Below are 18153 nucleotides of genomic sequence, written 5' to 3'. Positions count from 1 at the left end.
GCCTGCCGTCTCATTCTTCTCTTCTCCCACACATGTGCTCAAGGGAACCTGCCCAAGTCCAGGACTTCAGCCACCACCTGCTAGGGTGGTGACTCCAACCTGCATCCCCAGTGCTCACCCCTCTTCTGAACTCAAGACCTTTGAAGACAGCTCGCTCCTGCACATCTCCCCTGGGATGGCCTGTCAAGGACATGTGAACACACCTGGAGACCCAGCTCGCTCCCCCAGGCAGCTAGTCTAGTACGCACTTTCCCTTGGGTGCCTGTCCTGCATCTGATCATCCCAGCTAAAGACTTCCCCCTTTCCCCTCCTTGCCCTCGGCTTTCCCAGTCGTGCTACCCACTGTAACTGCCCTGAAACCTCACCTATCCTCTACCATCCCCCCAAGTCAGGTCCTCCATAGCTTTTACTCCCTCTGTACTCTGCCCCTCCTCCAGCCCCAAGCTGCTCTGCTCCAGCCACCTCCTTGCTTCCCCTCTCCCCACTCTGATTATCTCTCTCTATTTTTCTATTGCTTTGACCCCCTTTATCCCTCCTTTCCATCAATGTCCTAACATGTCCAAGCCTCTGTGGACAGTGTCCCCTGTCTTCCACCCTGACTCTCCCCTTCCTTTCTCACACAATCTTTTTGGAAGAATCGTCCACACTCTGCACAACCCCATCACTCCATCAAACCACCATCATCTGGCTTTGTTCCTCCTGCTTCCCACAGCCAAGTCCCCAGGGCCTGTCTGCCTCACAGCATCTGCCTTCAGATCTCTCTGGTATTCAGCGGTACTCACTGCTCACAGCCCCCTCTTTCTCTTTCTGGGGGCTCTCTATCAGCACCCCTTCCCCTCCTTGCTGGCTGCTCTCTGCCTTGCCTCCCCTCCGTCATCTGTCATCACCCACCTCTTGGTCCCACATGCCTACCCAGAGGATCCACCCACTCCCACGGCTTCAGCTGCCTGGAGCTGAGGAAGACTCCCATGTCTGGATCTCCACCCCAGAACCCTCACTCTAGCCCCAGATCTTTATATCCGGCTGCCCAGAGGACACCTGGATGAACCACAAGCCCTTAAACTCAGTGTGTCCAGAGCCACTTACCTTCTCCTGGTGAATCTATGCCCCCCTCCATATTTCTCATTTTAAGAACGAAACCACCAGCCACCAAGATGCCCCTGCCAACAGCACCTTAGTCATCCATGAGTCCTCCTCCTCCCACACTCCCTGGGTACAGCCTCCAAGTTCTACCAAGGCTGGTACCTCCTAGACACACCTCAGTGTGCTACCCCTCTTCATGCCCACGTCCACCTCCTGCCTTATTTTATGTCATCCTCTCCTAGCCTGCTCCTGACACGGACCTGCTCCTCTGTCACCCCTGCAGGACTCTGAGCTCAGGCCTGCGTCCTGTGACGTGCCTTCCCTTCTCTGTTTCTCTACTCCCCATGCTTCAGCCAATAGGACACCTTGAGAACCCAGAATGTCCCCATTTTGCCTGGTTCCTTCTCACCACTCCAGCCGAGAGAGGGAACCGGTGTCACTTCCTGCCCCTCCACCAGGGGCCACAGATGCCCGTCTCCAGAGGACTTTGGAGACTGGCCTGCAGGTCTCCCAGCTGTGAACTGTTTAAGGAAGAACCTGGATCTCATTCACTCGTCCATCTTTGTCTCCTGGAGCTAGCAGTGCCAGATAATTGGTGGGTGATTAATAGGCGCTTGAGAGAATTACCTCCCTCCCAGGTGACTATTTGCTTGCTCTGAGCTCCTCCGGGACAAAAATCTTTGCTATCTCTTTGCAGCATCTTTCTCGCTTATAGTGCTATACAGATGTTTAATAAAACAGACAATGAGTGTGTACTAAGGGGGCATTCCCGCTCCCCGCCCCCCGCAGTTTCCAGTTGAAGTTTAACAAAACCTGTCTTTTTTTGTTTTGTTTTGCCTTCTGTCAGTCATAAGACTTACTCCTTATCCATCTTAAAGTTAGCAGGCCTGGGGGAGAATAGGGGTGCTTGTGGAATGCAGAAGCAGGTGTGATGGATAGACTGTTGTGGAAATCAGCATGGCCTGAGACCGGTGAGGCATCTTTGAGCTCAGGACCTTACAGACCACGAGGAGGGAGTGAAGTAGTGAGGCCCTGTAGTCCTGGGTGCCGGGAACAAGGGAAAGAGGGGCTGCTTGCGAACTGTCCGGCGCCCGGGGGAGGGGCGGGGCGGCAGGGAGGCGGGGGCGTGGGGAGCCCGAAGCCCGCCCTCCTCCGGCTCCCCGCCCCTCCCCTCGGGCGGCTCCCCGCGCTCCGCTTACTTAACCTGCCCGCGGCCGCAGCGGTGCTCGCACTCCCCCGCCACTCGCCTGCCCGTCGGTTCGGCGCGTCCTCTCTCTCCATGGCGCTCTTCGGGCGGCTGTTGCCCCTCGCTCTGGCCCTGGCTCTGGGCCCCGCTGCCACCCCAGCGGGCCCCGCCAGGTCGCCCTACCAGCTAGTGCTGCAGCACAGCCGCCTCCGGGGCCGGCAGCATGGGTAAGCGGGCGCCCAGACGGGATCGGAGGGACCGGGCGTCGGGGGACCGTCGGAGCGGGCTGGGGGCGTAGGGGACAAAGCCCGAATCAAAAGCAGGCCCCTGTGTGGGACGCTTGGAGGGACCAGCCCTGCAGGAGATGGAGGGAGGGTAGAAGGAAAGGTGGAGAAAAGTCAGCAGGAGGCACTGTGTGGAGGAAACGGATAGAGGAGTTGACCCGGGACCTCCACTCAGGCCGAGAGTGTGAGCGGGATCCCGGTTTTGAGCTTCTCCAGGCAGATAGGAGTTGGCGGCTGTCTGTGCAGAATCACTGTGGGAAGGTGGCCAGCGCCGGCAGGGAGCCCACCCAGCAGGGCACGGGTTCCAGTCCAGCCAGGTCCTTGTTCAGCACCTTCATCTGTGACACTGGGACCACACAAGCTGGCAGCATCCAAGGCCCCCAGGCCCCTGGTCACCCAGCCAGGCCCTAAACCCACCACCTGGCACCAGACAGGGGCCTCCAGGCACAGCAAGGGCAGCGTCTGCTCCCCTGCTGGATGAAGAGAGGAGAATGTGCTGGGAGTCATGCACAGTGTACAGATGGGGAAACTGAGTCTGGAGCAGCCACATCACTTCCTCATGGTCCTGCAGTGTGTATGGGATAGGAGCTGGGATTGGAACCACTCTTAAAACACTGGCTGAGTTTGTAAATTTGGGACATTATCATTGCATATATTCCTTTGAGACACTGAAGATGTGTTGGTTTTCTGGGGGCAAACCCAGGCAGCAGGTCTGACCTGATAAAGACCCTGGCCCAGACCCAGGCAGAGGTGGGCTTGTTTCTATATTCCAAACTCAACCATCCTGCTTGACATATAGCCAGGGTTTGCTGCCTTCCTGGGTGCACCAACTCCTCTGTGACAGTTAGGTAGAACTATATGTGGATAGGAAGGAAATGGCAACCCACTCCAATATCCTTGCCTGGAAAATCCTATGGACAGAGGAACCTGGTGTTCATGGGGTCACACAACTGAAGTGACTTAGCGCATATGTGGATAGAGTTGTGTCGCAGCCCAAATGCCTCTGGGTCTGGCATTTGCTCCCAGTTGGTGCCCAGACCACCCTTTGACTGGGCAGATCTGAACTTAGATCAGAACTCAGTGTTGGAAGTGATTGGAGTTGACTTCATAGGGTTCTACAAAGCCTTGACTCCCTGCCCTTAGAAGTGGCCCCTTGTTGGGAGTAACATCCTTGTTCCTCTGCCTGTGTGTGCCTGTGGGCGTACTTGGCCTTTCAGATGCCCAGGGCTATGGGGAAGGGACTATGTTGGCAGTGAGTCTGGCCCCTCTGCAGAGTGAAAGCCATCCAGGCCACGCTGCAGCCTCATACCCTGCAGGAGAGAGGAGAGCACGGGGGTTGTCCCAGGGTCTTTCAGGAAGTGAGAGACTCACCTTTGGCTTCTGCTGGGTACAGAAAGGTAAGGGGGGGGGGCAGGGCAGAAAGACAAGGAGGGAAGGAAGCATCAAGTCAAAATATGAGCCACTGGCATGTCCATGGTCTCTGCCCAGCTCACTGTTGGCCTTCTGCCTTTCCTGCCAATGGAGTATGTCCTGTTTGGGTGCCACAGTCCCTCCTGGGAGGTTTCTGTCCCTCTGTATCTTCTTAGGCACTCAGTCAGGAAAAGGCAACCATAGCATTCTCTGTCACCTAGAATGGTGGCTCCCGGCACTCCACAGGGAAGCTTCCCAAAGGTGCTGATGGGTCTCCAGCAGGAACCACCTCTGTAACAAACCTCCTTCCCTTTGAAGCCCAGAAAAGTCACAGACCAGCTGGAAAATAGTTTGTTTTTTAATGCAAATGCTCTTTATTATAAGCTTCAGCTATTAGGTCAACTTTCTCCCTCCCCTCCCTTCCCTCACCCTGCAGGCTAATTATCTTGCAGGGCAACTGGAAAAGCCTATAGTGGCCTGTGATGGGCAGGACGGGCTAAGCAGTCCCAGGTGTGCCCCTCCCCACCCCCAGTAAAGTCTGGACACACGGGCAGGGGGACTGTGGCGAACAGTTACAGATGCAGCTGCGTCTACTCTGATCTAACAGCCCCTGAAAACCCACAGGCTGCCTGGCTCAGCCATGGGGGTGGCACCCTGTGCAAAATGGATAACCTGTTCAAACTCCAGCCCTCTTTCAAAGTGAGAACTGGTGGAAAGGGGAAGGGAAGCTCTTTTGTTAAGGAAATGTAGTGTGTGTGCTTCACAAGACGTGAAGGAAGAAATAACAAGTGGGTCCCGCTCACCATTTGGCTTCCCAGGTGGCACTAGTGGTAAAGAACCCTCCTGCCAATGCAGGAGACATAAGAAGTATGGGTTTGATTCCTGGGTTGGGAAGATCCCCTGGAGGAGGGCATGGCAACCCACTCCTATTCTTGCCTGGAGAATCCCATGGTGAGAGGAGCCTGGTGGGCTATAGTCCATGGGTCACAAAGAGTCAGACATGACTGAAATGACTTAGCAAGCGTGCTCACCCACCCTTTATCCATCACCACTTTTACTTTCATCTTCACCACAACACAGTGAGCTCTGTGGCAGCTGTTCCCATTTTACAGATAGAGAAACTGTGGCTTAGTGACATAGAGTGACAGTCCAGAGACAGAAAGCTGTTGGGAGAGTAGACTGTGATGCTGTCTTTCGACTCCCGGTTGTTATCTGTGTTGCTATAGAGAAGGAAAACAACAATACTGAAAGAGAAGTAAAAATGCAGTCACACTTCCAAATGTCAGCAACCAGAACTGGACTGCATTTTCTGAAGCGCTTCGTTTTCAAATCCAAGTTGAATAGCAGAGCTGTTGTGCTTGAGGCAGAAGGCCCAGAAACGGGGTGCTCATGTCAATTAAACTTCAGTATAAATTTCCTATGTACACAGCCCACCCCTCCCACCCTGATGTGAGAGGAAGTGGGTCACAGAGATCCCCAGCCTCCGCTCCTGTCTCAGAGGGCAGCAGCAGTGGAAACTCAGTCTGCAGAGGAATGTTGGAACCACATCCACCAGAGATTGAAGGTTCGCCAAACGCCTACGGAGAGTTGCGGAGAATTCATCGACAGTAATTATTTCCTGCTTGGTCAGATAGAACGTCTGAAATTGTACAGAAATAAACAGCACCTCCAGCTGGAGTGTGGCCAGCAGGAACCCTCTCAGGGTTATTTGGGGACTGCTGTAACCTGTGAATGCCAGGCAGCAAACTGAGAAACAAGATGGCTTCTGTAAAAGTCCTCTGGAGGCTTGGTCAGATCCAGCAGGGAGTAAGGGGGTCGGAGCGGTCCTCCCCCTTGGCTTGAGGCTTCCTCTCCAGCCTCCGCTTCTCTTCCCCTCAGGTCCCTACAGTAACTCACAAATATTTGCTATGCCTCCTTGGCCCACTCAGCTTTGCCTCGGGTGAACCACAGACTGGACAAGAGGTCCCATCCACATGGAGGAAGAGACAGCAGAGAATTAGAGAGTCCGTGTGCCCTCCCTCCCACCCAGTAAGCTGACTCTGAGTATTTGAGAGTTGACCAAGTTCCTGGAAAAGACCATGCATCTCAAATGATGGCTCTTGATTGTATTTGTAAAGTATCAGAGGAACTGATACTTAGAATTGATATACCTGAAGTTCTCTGGTCTTCGTTGCTGCACGCAGGCTTTCTGTAGCTGCAAACAGTGGGGGACGGTCCCTCGTTGCGGAGCATGGGCTTCTCACTGCGGTGCTTCTCTTGTAGCGGGGCTCAGGCTCTAGGCCTCAGTGGCTGCAGCAGGGAGACTTGGCTGCGAGCTCCTGGCTCTAGGGCACACGGGCTTCCGTAGTTGCGACGCAGGGACTCATTAGCTATGATTCTCGGGCCCTAGAGCTTGCATGCTTCAGTGGTTGCAGCACGCGGGCTCAGCTGTGGCTCGAGGACTCTGAAGCCGGGCTCAGTAGTTGTGGCACATGGACCCAGCTGCTCCTCCGAGTCATGTTGGAATCTTCCTGTACCAGGGATTGAACCCATGTCCCTTGCCTTGGCAGGTAGATGTTACCCACTGAGCCACTAGGGAAGTCCTGGGAACAGTATTTTTGACAAGGCTATTCCAAGTTCCTCCGCATCCAGTCTGGTACTTAGCCCCACCTAGAATATAAAAGAAACAAATCAGAACACCTGCCCCCAGGGTTCTTTGGAGGGTAGCTGAAGAGAGGTCACACATACCCTGATTAGTTTTGGGTTGTGTTCTATACCCAGCATCAAACAAGGGCTGTATCACACACAGGACACAAGAGTATCACCTGAGACACCGAAAGAGGGCTTTCTGCGGGGAGTGGGACGCAAACTGGGGCCCAAGTAATAAACGACTTAGTTCAGTGAGTGACCGTCTCCTTCCGAGGTCCTGACAGCAGCTAGCTTGGCCATGCCTGCTAGTTTCCAGGGTGGGCAGCCCAGATAGGTTGTGTTTGGGAGCCAGGCAGCTGCCTAGGGATGCAGAGGACGTCTGTGTGTGGAGCTGCTTGGGCAGTGCTGGGGCCCGGACCATAGGACCAGCGATGCCTGCTGGGAGGCCAGCTTCAATCCCGTGGATGTTTGGGCTCAGTGCGGAGTGGGGGCCTCTCTCAAAGCTGCTGCTGTTCTTAGCAAACACCACTTTCTTTTTAACTGGTGTTTTCCATCTATATAACATGTAGCCTAAAAATTTTAAGATGTTTTTATTTATACTTACTAAATGTCAGTGTCAAAGAAGAATGTTTAATGAAATGATGTCACTGTATAATATATACTTTGACAGTTTTTTAATTTGGGAGGGATGATGGAAGTCTGGATCACAAGGACCGGAATGTACCCCTAAGCTGACCAAAATGACTGTATCTTCTCCATATCTAGAATGTTCTGGTGACCCAGGAGGGCCCACGTGGTGGGAAGGATGAGGAGGCAGGTGACATGCCGACCATTTTGCTAACACTGCAGCTTTTGTTTTTAGCCCCAACGTGTGCGCTGTGCAGAAGCTCATTGGTACCAACAAGAAGTACTTCACCAACTGCAAGCAGTGGTACCAGAGGAAGATTTGTGGCAAATCAACGTGAGTATCTGTAACCACTGATGACCACCAGCCACCCAGGAGGCTACCCTTGATGTGCGTGGGTTGCAGGTGCCCCCAGGCATGGGCCAGCCTTTTGGAAGGTGGCACTGTGTGCAGAGCCACGAAGATGCGTGTGTACACATGTCAGAGAACTATGTGCTTGGGAGTGGCATTTTCAGTAAGCTGGCCGATTTTTTGTTTTACACTTTTAAGGCGCCTGACAAGACTTGGATATGTTTTTTAGGGCCGACTTGGGATTGCAAGAAACTGTGTGTGAGTGCACTTCTTAATCCTCACTAAATGATACAAATACAATGATTCAGTGTAGAAGCCACCAGCCTCTGACTCTGGGAAAGAAAACCCGTTGGTGAACTTATACAGAGTTCCGGCTCTGCATTTCAAAGTGTGTGCATGCTAAGTCGCTTCAATCATGTCCGACGCTATGCAACCCTGTGGACTGAAGCCCACCAGGCTTCTCTGTCCTAGGGATTCTCCAGGCAAGAATACTGGAGTGGGTTACCATGCCCTCCTCCAAGGGGTCTAGACACAGGGATCAAAGCCATATCTCTTATGTCTCCTGCATTGGCAGATGGGTTATTTACCACTAGCATTTCAGAGTAAATACCCCCAAAAAGACTGAGAGTGCCTAGAGATATGCACATAATGAGGCAGCATAGCATATTAAGAACACAGGCTCAGACTCTGATTCAAAGGTTGGCTCTGCCACCTACCTGGGCAGTTGGCTTCACCTTTGGAACCCTCAATTGCCTCATCCATAAAGTGAGTATAACAGTAGGACTACCTTATGGGATTGTTCTGAGGACTGAATGAAATAATACATAGAAGAGGCTAAATTTGGAGGCCGGCACATAGGACGTGCTCAGTAAATGCTACTTGCTGTTGTTTGCAAATCTCAGCTGCATAAACAGAAGTGAGATGCCAGGGGTTGTGGCCCCCTGTGGTTACAGTAGAGCTTTCTGGTGCCTCTAGCATCATGAGCAGCACGGTGGCGTTCACCATGACTGCCCTGCAGGCTGCGTGTTCTGACAGAATTCCAGGGAAACCTAATCTGTTTTGGCACCAACCATCAAAAGATCACAAAGCTGGCTCTCTCCTACAGATGGAAAACTGTGCTGTGCAGAGCTCCCTGAGACACTTGTGAGGACCTGGCCTTCCTCTTGTCTGTGTAATAAGAGGATTAAGAGATGCTGAGCCACTATCTTGAACCCTTTCCCATATTAGGGGTTTTAAAACGTATTGCTTGTGACTCGCTTTGGAAGCAAATGTCTCCTCTAACTGAAGGAAGGGAAAACACTCTCTCCGTGAAATGCATGTGGAAATAAATATCCCAACTTGTGACACTGATTGTGTCCTAACACAATTGTCAATCCTAGTATGGATCAGGGAAATTGTGGATCAGGCAGAGGTGGGGCAAGACCAGTAGCATCTCATGAGCCTGTCAAGGGCAGGGCAATGACAGTTGGTTCCCTGCTTGACCAAGCCCAGCCCCAAAGCCAAGAGTTAAGTGAGCTAAGAGGATCCACCTCCCAGATTTAAGGAGGGAACAAACCCCCAGCCAGAATTCTTGCTATTGTGGACAAGAAGAGATTATGCAAATTATATGCCATGTGTCCTTCTCTGGTACCCAAGTTAAAAAAAATTTTCAGTGCCTTTTTACTTTTCCCATGTGGGTATTTATCAACTAAAATAAACAATTAAACACAGAGCCAGGCCCCACATAATTGCATCTTGGAAGATGACCAGAGCCCTGGGTTTTAAGATGCTACCGTTTTGTTGGTTCTGGTTTCCCTAAAAATGGGAGCCACTTGTAAGGTCAAGCTTACAGTGGGCTGGCATTGGCCAAGGTATTTCAGCATGGCCCTGTGTTGAAACATTTGCCTGACCAGTTAACAGTAGCTTGGGGACATTTTCAGCATTCCCCGGCTGATGCTGCTCTGAGTCGCCTTGGCTGATTGACTCTTGGTACCTACCTCCTTCTCCACTGATGTGTCAGGATGGGCACAGGCAGCACAGCTGTGTGTTGGCCGAATGTTCTTGATGACAGGACATCACGTTCTTGAAGACATGCTGATGCAGCACCATAGAGCATGGGGGAGCCCAGGCACTGCAGCAGGGAGAATAGATGGTAGGCATGGGTGGGGAAATCAGAGTGCAGAGTGGGGCCCAGGGCCCAGTCCCATCTGTAGAGCGGATCTTACAAACCCACAGGGGATAATCTGAACCTACAACGTCCTGTTGCTTTGGGCAGCTTTAAAAAGAGGAAATGGGTATAGAAAATCATGAGTTGATTTAAAAAACCTTATGATCCAGGATAAGAAGGTCCCTCCCTGGAACATCACGTGCAGCAGCAGGAAGGTGAAGCTGACTGGGGGAACGGCCAGAGAACTTGGGGAGGGAAAGGGGAAGTGGAGGGGCTCCTCTCTGTTGTCCCCGAGAGAGCTGAGAAGAAGCAACCTCACCATTTGCTTGTGCCCCAGGACTGAAACCCATGAAGAAGCTGCCATCCTGGGAATTCAGTGCCCATAGGTGGTCAGCAGGGGAGGAGAGAGGGCTGTGTGGGCTGCCGATGATGTCATCCTGGTGAGAATGGGCCCTATGGTACATTTACCTGGCTGAGGACCAAACTGTGAAATGGGAAGCACGGTGGTGGTTGGAGCAAAGAGGGCCATCTCAGCATGGGGCCAGCCTGGGCAGTGGGAATTTTCTCAGGGGCAAGGCTGGAGCCAGGGGTGTGTGTTGGCATGAAAGGGAGCCAAGTGTCATAGGAAACGGGTTGCACAGGTCCCCAGGGGACCCCAGACCCACAGGAGAACGTAAACTTGGACACAGATAAGTAGCACTAAGTACAGGATCAAGGCGTGAAGACTTTGCCATTTCAGGTCACACAGGGACCCAGGAGCCTGGAGCCAAGTGTCTGCCGCTGGGAGGCCCTGACTTCACCTCCAACAGAGGAGGGAGGGGCATAGTCACAGTGTGCGCTCAGCACGCCTGTCAGGCTACTGCATCCATCGTCTGCAGACAATAGCTTGTCTGCGTTGTCCCAAAAGAGTCCTGGAGCTACTTGTCAAGCCTGATGCATGGGTTTTATTACAGGAAGTAGTTACCAGTGGGCCCCTCTTCAGTGATGCAAGTGAATTTTATTACTTAGAAACTCATTTTATGACAGATGCTAAAGAGCACCAGTGTGATACGGCAGCTCATCAAGCAAAGAGGGTGATTTCGGGTCTCCATCTGATCAGTAACCGTAACATTTTTATGTCCAGCAGCTGAAGCAATGGTGCAGGAAATGGTGCTCAGGAAGCCCAACAGGCCACCTTTGTATAAAGCCCCCTGAAAGGGAGGCCCGTTTAACAGCCAAGTCAGAGCTGACATCATGGAGATGTGATAATCACAGCAGGAGCCCAGGCATCCTCAACGTGGCGCGGGGAGGGCCAGCACAGGAGCCAGCAGGTGGGGGTGGCCATTCTCCACTCCAAAAGCTTGCCGCTGCGTCACAAGCGGCATCATTCACAGGCAGCAGTAGCCATTCTCTAGAGCCAAGATGAGCTGGCAGGACACTCCCGTTTCCCCAGTAGCAAGCATGGCTTTGCCCAAAGGCTGAAATATTAACACTTCTTCAATACTGTGTTCAGGCTTAGGCATTTCACTTCTACTGAACCCAGCCAGCGTATGGTCTAACTTTTCCATCAGTTCTATAGAAAACAGCAGAGCTATTTCCTATAGATCTCATTTGTGTGGGGCACCCAGGGACATCTGTGATGAAGCTGAGCAAGACCCTTCCTTTCCTTGCCTTCCTGTATCCCACAACCTTGGTCCCAAAAGGAAAAACAAGAGGATGGTGAGAAGCCATCTAGGGATGGCAAGCTGTCCCCCAGACCCACAGCAGCACCTCCTCCCTGCTTCCTGTCCCCTGTGCAGTCCCCTGGATCCCCATGGCCAGCCTGCTCTGAAATAACTGAGATTTGACATACACCAAACACCAGGGTTTTACTAAATGCCTCTACTGTGCAGGGTTTCCTGATGGTTCTATCCCATTCTAGCAGCAGCTTTGTTGTTCTTGTTCAGTCGTGTCTGACTCTTTGTGACTCCATGGACTACAGCATGCCAGGGTTTTCTGTCCTTCACCATCTCCCAGAGTTTGCTCAAACTCATGTTCATTGAGTCAGAGATGCCATCCAACCATCTCATCCTCTGTCATCCCCTTCTCCTCCTGCCTTCAATCTTTCCCAGCATCAGGGTCTTTAAACCTTGTTCTCTTGAGTATGTACGTGAGTCCATGTACCATTTGGGTAAGGCCCCATGGTAGGCAGAATGATGTCACACTAATACTGACTACATCCTCACCCTGAATGTGTGAAGATGTTACCTTACAAGGGAAAAGAGACTTTACAGATCTGATTAACTGAAGGCACTGGGTGGGGGTGTGGCGGGAGGCAGATTATCCTGAATTATCTAATGAGACTAATATAATAATAAGGGTCCTTATGCAATGAAAGCAGGCGAGTGAAAGTCAGGGAAGGCGATGTGACAATGAAAATTGAAGTTGGAGTGGTGTAACCACAAGTCAAGAACTGTAGGCATCCTCTCAGATGTGGAGAAGACAAAAATAGATTCTTCCCTAGAATCTTGGGAAGGAATACAGCCTTTGATTTTAGCCTCATAAGGCCAGCTTTTGATACCATTATCCAGAATTATAGGATAATACATTTTTGTGGTTTTAAGTCATGTCACTAAACTTGTGATAATTTGTTAGAACCGCAATGTGCTTAGTCACTCAGTTGTGTCTGATTCTTTGCAACCCCATGGACTGTATGTAGCCCACCAGGCTCCTCTGTCCATGGGATTCTCCAGATGGGCCCTATCTATTAACTTAGATAGCTGTGTTATGGGGAACTTATTTATTACATGTGATTTGATCAGTGGTTTCATGCTGAGCATGGCTTTCAATGAAGTTATTAACCTAATTTTAAAGTTTATACCTGGGATTTTTTAAGAAGGAGCTCAACAACTGAGAGCCTAGTAAGTAGCAAGCATCTGATAAGTGTTTTTCATAGGTTAGCTTGTTGATTCTCACAGTCACCCTTTAAGGTCAGTGTGATCATTAGCCCATTTACAGAGGGGAAGACTGTGGCTCAGAAAGCCTAAGTCACCTGCTGGCAGGTGGAGGTGGCCCAGCACCGTGGAGATGCTGCCCCCAAGGAGAAGTGAGCACAGCAGCTGGTGTTGGTGTCAAGTGAGCAGCCCTAGAGGACCTGGGTCATCTGGTCTCTTTCTTCAGCAGAGAAGAGGAGGCCTCCTTGGGGTTCGCAGAGGCCCTCTGGCCCAGAGCCAGCAACCTTTTCCTGGTTGCTCACCCCCAGCTTGGCAGTCATTCTGAACCCCTGTTGCAAGGGTGCTCCCTCTCTAATCAGATGGAGAACATGGGCGCTGAAGAGACACAGCCAGCATCCAGGATCCCCCCAAAGACCCTCACATGCCACATACAAACAGATTGTCTCCAAATATGTAAGTGTATTTTCCAGCGGCTCCATCTCATCACTCACCATCTGGACCCTGGTAAATAGGGTGATAGTAGAGTCTTTGTTGCTGGACAGCAGGTTAAAACAAATCCTTTCTTACCAGGAGTTCAAGAGTTTGATTTTCTCCTGGGAGGCTTAAGAGAGCTCAGTCGAGTGCAGAAAACGAACCCCCGTCCAGGCAGGCGCACGTCTAGACGACCTCAGTCTGCATTTGCTCTGCGATTCCCTCGGAAATCATGATGTGCTGGATGGTTTACCTTCGGTGACAGGAAGCTGGCTCTCAGGCCTCATTCCTATTCCACTGTTTCAGAGTTTCGTCAGTCCTTGGGCGTTTACAGCCATCCCAGCCGCCAAAACTGTGCAGCATGCTTGGGGGAGAGTGATTGTTTTAACTTATTATGTTAACTCCTTGGACAGTTATTCTGAGGACAGAAAAAATAATGCTTCTGTCTTTATCCAGTTGTGAGTAAAACTTTCGAGGGGAATGGAGGAGAGCTCTCAAACTCTATTTCAACTCTTAGACCTTGGATTGGCACTACTTTTTGTCCCCCCACCCGCTACCTCCCTCAAATTCCCTTCTAAGTCATGCACCTTCTCTGATTTTATTCCTCAAATTGGTCTTCTGACGTGAGAAGTTGGAACAAGAAAATTCGTGTCTTATTGCCCTAGAGGATGTTCTTTTTCTGAAGTTTCTGCTTATTGGACTGTGTCAGGCCAAGGATAAGCCAGGAGTCTTTAGTCAAAGCAGCTTTTGCTGATAAGATTCAAGTCAGAGACCAGTAGATTGGTCCCCTCTATGCAGGAAAGCCAGGGAACTGGGGAGACATGGATGGGGGCTCCCTGCGGCTCTCACGCTTTCCTGCACTCACCCTCAGACCCACAGCTGTGTGACTACTCCAGCCCCGTCTCCCACAGCACAGCGTGTGTGTCCACAGCGTGTGTGTCCCCAGGGCCAGAGCCCCAGGAAGGTGACACACGGGGCTGAGAAGAGGGTGTGCCAGTCCTGAAAGATTTGGTCAGGATCGTCTCAATGGGCTGTCTTCTTGGGCTGCAGTTTCCAGCTGCCCTCTTCCTCTCCGTGGCCAGGCGGGCTGGTTCTAAGAGCTTGTGTTATTGGGATGGTCAAGCAGGGAACCGGCCAGCTCTGGAGGTGTTTCAACCCAGGAGGCCACTAGGCTGAGGTGAGAGGCTTGCTCACCTCGTGCACCCAGAAAGTGCTGGGGATGCCAGGCTATGGGTAGCACTCAGGAAGAGGAGGGAGAGGCCAGCAGCATGAGAGGATTAGGAGACGGTCAGAAGGTGTCCTGGCAGGAGCCACCCACACTGGGCTAACCAGGAGACAGCCTTTGGCTGTGGGGGCGGGGGGTTGGTGTCCCCCATGTCCAGAAAGCCCACCTGGAGAGGAGAGGCAGTGAGTGCTGCCAGGGGTTAGCTTTCATCACATCGGAGAGACCCCCAGTGTCCTTTTAATGTTAGACTTTTGCAGTCAGTCCACTTCCCCCCAAATATGTGCACTGTCAGAGAAGGGTCTTGACTTGGTGAAATGCGAGGAGAATCCTAGATCTGACCCTCCCCAGCCAGAAGCCTTGGAAGCGCCTTCACCCCCAAAACATTTGCAGCTTTCTGACTCCATCCCTCACTTCCTCCTCATGCTGAGATGTCCCTGCTCCCCCACCTGTCTGGCAGCCTCCATTTCTCCTGTCATCGTCACCCCTCCTTCCCCTCCACATGTATGTGGCCACCGGTGAGTTTACTCTTGGGGAGCTGGTTTTCTGTCGTCCTCAGTGAAATCCCGGTGAGCCACTGAGCTCTCCGATGGAGTTTTAGGATGGAACCCCGATGCTGACACGGTGGAGAGAGAGTCTTTGACCAGCATGACTGAAGGTGCAAGGCATGCAGTGTCAGCTCCACGCACTCAGGGGATCCCAGAGATGCGGAGTACTTTGAGGAGAAGACTCCAACTCCAAGGAGCGTCACCCAGGCACTTTGAGAAAGAAACTAAGCTTTGTGAGACTTGACCCCATCCCACTTCCTCAGGCCCCACCACAGAGCCCCGGTATTTATCAGACAAAGCCTGAGAGTCCACGCATGCGTGTCCCCAGGCCTGTGGGCTTGAGGCTTGTGGCTCTGCCTGCGTTTAACTATGAGACGCTGGCAGACACTCTCCTTCCTTGAAAGAGTGCTTTTCCGCTCCCTAGAAATTACCGCATTGGCTGGAATTGTGAGTGTGAGATTTAAGGAACCTTGGAGATCATCTAGTTTGGCTTCACCTTCTTTTGTAAATCAGGAGACTGAGACCCAGAGAGAGAAATGCACTTTCAAGGCCACCCTGCGAGTTACTGATAGACGACAAGCCTAGTCTCCTAATCCTAGTTGCCTTTGAAAGGCAGTCAGATCTCACTTTTGCTGCAGATGACGACTGGTTTCCAAAAATAAAACTGTGAGTCAGTCGAGATCAGTCCTGAGACCACCAGCCTGTTTCACCCTTTTAAGCAGGGCTGAAAGGTTCAAGAGGAATGGGATGGGAGGAGGGCTAAGAGAAAAGTGGGGAAGAAGGAGTCAGAAGGATGGAGAAAGAAGGGCAGAGAAGAGTGCGCGTGATGTCACTCCTCAGAAATGTCGTAGGGGCTTGTTTCTGGCACAGTGACATCTGTAGCTCCCTGGCAGCCTGAGTATCCTAGTCTGTCTCTGAGACAGCCCCCTGGATGACAGATGAACCCAGCTTCATCTTCACATGTCTCCCAGGGCTTCCCCGAGACAACTCCAATGGAATTAGTGAGAGCAGAATTTCCCGGCTCATGGAGAGCAGCACCTGTTCCCTCCTACCCACAAAGCCCAAACTTCTGCCCCATCTGCCTGCTTCTCTTCTATCTATAATGCCTTTAAACAGCCTGTGAGAGGCCGTGGTGAGCAGTTCTGTAGTAAACCTGCTGTGATTCAAGGCTGTGTTCTCTCCTGTCCTGAAAGACAAATGGGCAAGAAAGGAAGTGGCTGGACATGGCTGTTGGCTTCATGTCCCAGGGTTGCCAAGGAAGAGGCTGTGCTCACAGCGTTGGTGCAGGAGTGGCCTTCGATGGGACAGGGCGTTTTGATGCGAAGCTAGTCTTTCTTGGAACACTTCCTTGTGTTGTTCTTTGAAATCTTTGGTCTTTTGGGTTTCCCTGGGATGTTGGGTTGACTGAAGCTTTACGTTTCAGACCTCCAGAAGGTGGTGAGTAAGCCATGATGTTCTGGTCTAAGATTTAATATCAGGTGACATCAAAGTTTAAAACTATAAACTGCCAGTCTTGTTCATCCAAATACAAAGAATCTCGCAAACTGGCAATATCAGTTGCCTCCTGGAAGGAAGATTGAGGGATGAGGGGGGATGGGGAACACTTTACTACTGAATCCTTTGTAGATTTTGAAACCATATAAAGGTTTTCATTGATTAAAATTTTGTTTCTATTTAAGGAAACAGTAAGCATCTTAAAGAGCTTTGTTTTTATTATAAAGTTTGGTCGTGAAGATGGAATAAAACTTGATCATAAATATGGTACCCTTCTTGGTTACTAAGTCAGAGAGCTAGAAGTTCATGGGCTATTTAGTTCAATGACCATCACACAGTACATGTCTACATCTTACAGATGAGGAAACTGAGGCCCAGAGAGGAGACAGGACTGGCTGGCGAGGCCTGGGTTGGCTAGTTAGTGGCAGACTCAGAACCAGAAAGCTCCAGAGCTCCTCCTACACCTTCCTGCTGCCTCTCAGCAGTTCTTCCCCTTGGGTTCCTCATGAATTATGCTGGAGATAAGTTTCAGGTGAGGATGTGTACTAATACCACTGTGAATATGCTGCCACAGTCCCCTGGCTGTATCCCAGGTGCATGACTGAGTGACAGTATCACTGGTACCACATACAAAGCTGAGGAGGTGTGACAAGCTCCTTGCCAATGAGAGGTACAGAGATGACCGAGCGTGTGATCTCGTCCAGGAGCAGGCTATGTGCTCACCCCATCATGTCCCTTCCCAGAGCGAGGACCAATGACATGAGAGGGGAGGGAAGCCCTGCCTAATACACGTGCGTGTCTTCATTGCAGAGTCATCAGCTACGAGTGCTGTCCCGGATATGAGAAGGTCCCAGGAGAGAAGGGCTGTCCTGCAGGTGAATAAGCCTTGCCTGTTGGCGCAGGTGGAGGGGAGGAGGGAGGGAGAGAGGAGCACCCACGTGAGGGGCAGCAGAGTCTGAATGGGGGTCCAGAGAATGAAGGCTGGAAACAGCAAGTTTCCCACGCTGTCCTTCTGTGCAAACCGACCTTCTTAACACGCTGGGGGAACAGACTCCGGTCCTGACCTGCCTGTGCCCTCCACACCAGGCACAGGCTCCTGCTTTTGTTGTTTCTGGCTGCAAGAGATTCTAAATACATCTAGCATTGCTGAGCAGCCCTGCTGGAGAGCAGACAGGGCAGGCCAGGCCTCCGGCTGGGCTGGGCACATCAGGCCACCCCCCTAACTGTCGGAACCTGGGAATAGCAGGCTGGCTTTTCCAGAGTCGGCCAAGGGTACCACGAATGGCCATCTGGGCCCACAAACAGTGTGGTACCTGAGAATTCACCTGTGTGAAATCAGATCCTTCGTTTAGTCCTGCACAGCTCTGGGGACTGTGCAAGGAAGATTTTTTTTTTCAACTTGGAAATCTTTGCTAGTTCATTAGTTGAGAGTATGAGATTGAGGTTTAAGAGATGGGGGGTGATTTCGCTGGTGCCAGGGTCACAAAGAGGGTGGCATGGACAGGGGCCATGGCCTTCCTGCTGAGTAGCAGGACAGGCAGGAGGTGTGGGATGGGGAAGAGAGGGAACTGGAGGGGGTGGGGTGCCTCAGGGCCTTAGTTTCAGCTCCTTTAAAAGGAACAGGAGAAACTCTGGGTGTGAGAGGAAGGTCCTCCAGAGCTTCAGGCTATTTCAGGTAACATTCTATTACTTGCAAATACCCAAAGCACTTCCGAGATCTCTTTCATTCCAGTGGAAGCCATTAGGGAACCAGTTTCAAAAACAACTAGATAAGTCCCTAAGACTAGCTTGTA

At 51.6% G+C, this 18153-nt stretch overlaps 1 protein-coding gene across 1 annotated transcript in view; it reads left to right on the top strand.

The window, feature by feature from the left end:
• Positions 1–2307: 2307 nt before the first annotated feature.
• TGFBI (transforming growth factor beta induced) overlaps positions 2308–18153 on the top strand; it is a 33048-nt gene continuing 17202 nt past the window's right edge. Inside the window, exons 1-3 of the mRNA XM_040240037.1 lie at positions 2308–2496; positions 7454–7552; positions 17171–17235. Coding sequence (XP_040095971.1) covers positions 2363–2496; positions 7454–7552; positions 17171–17235 — 298 coding nt within the window. The 5' untranslated portion in view covers positions 2308–2362. The remainder of the gene's footprint in view (positions 2497–7453; positions 7553–17170; positions 17236–18153) is intronic.

The sequence above is a fragment of the Oryx dammah genome, unplaced genomic scaffold, assembly GCF_014754425.2.
Source record: "Oryx dammah isolate SB20612 unplaced genomic scaffold, SCBI_Odam_1.1 HiC_scaffold_5, whole genome shotgun sequence".
Lineage (NCBI taxonomy): Eukaryota > Metazoa > Chordata > Mammalia > Artiodactyla > Bovidae > Oryx > Oryx dammah.
The sequence above is the reverse complement of the archived record's forward strand: the minus strand, read 5'-3'. Positions and strand labels throughout refer to the sequence as shown.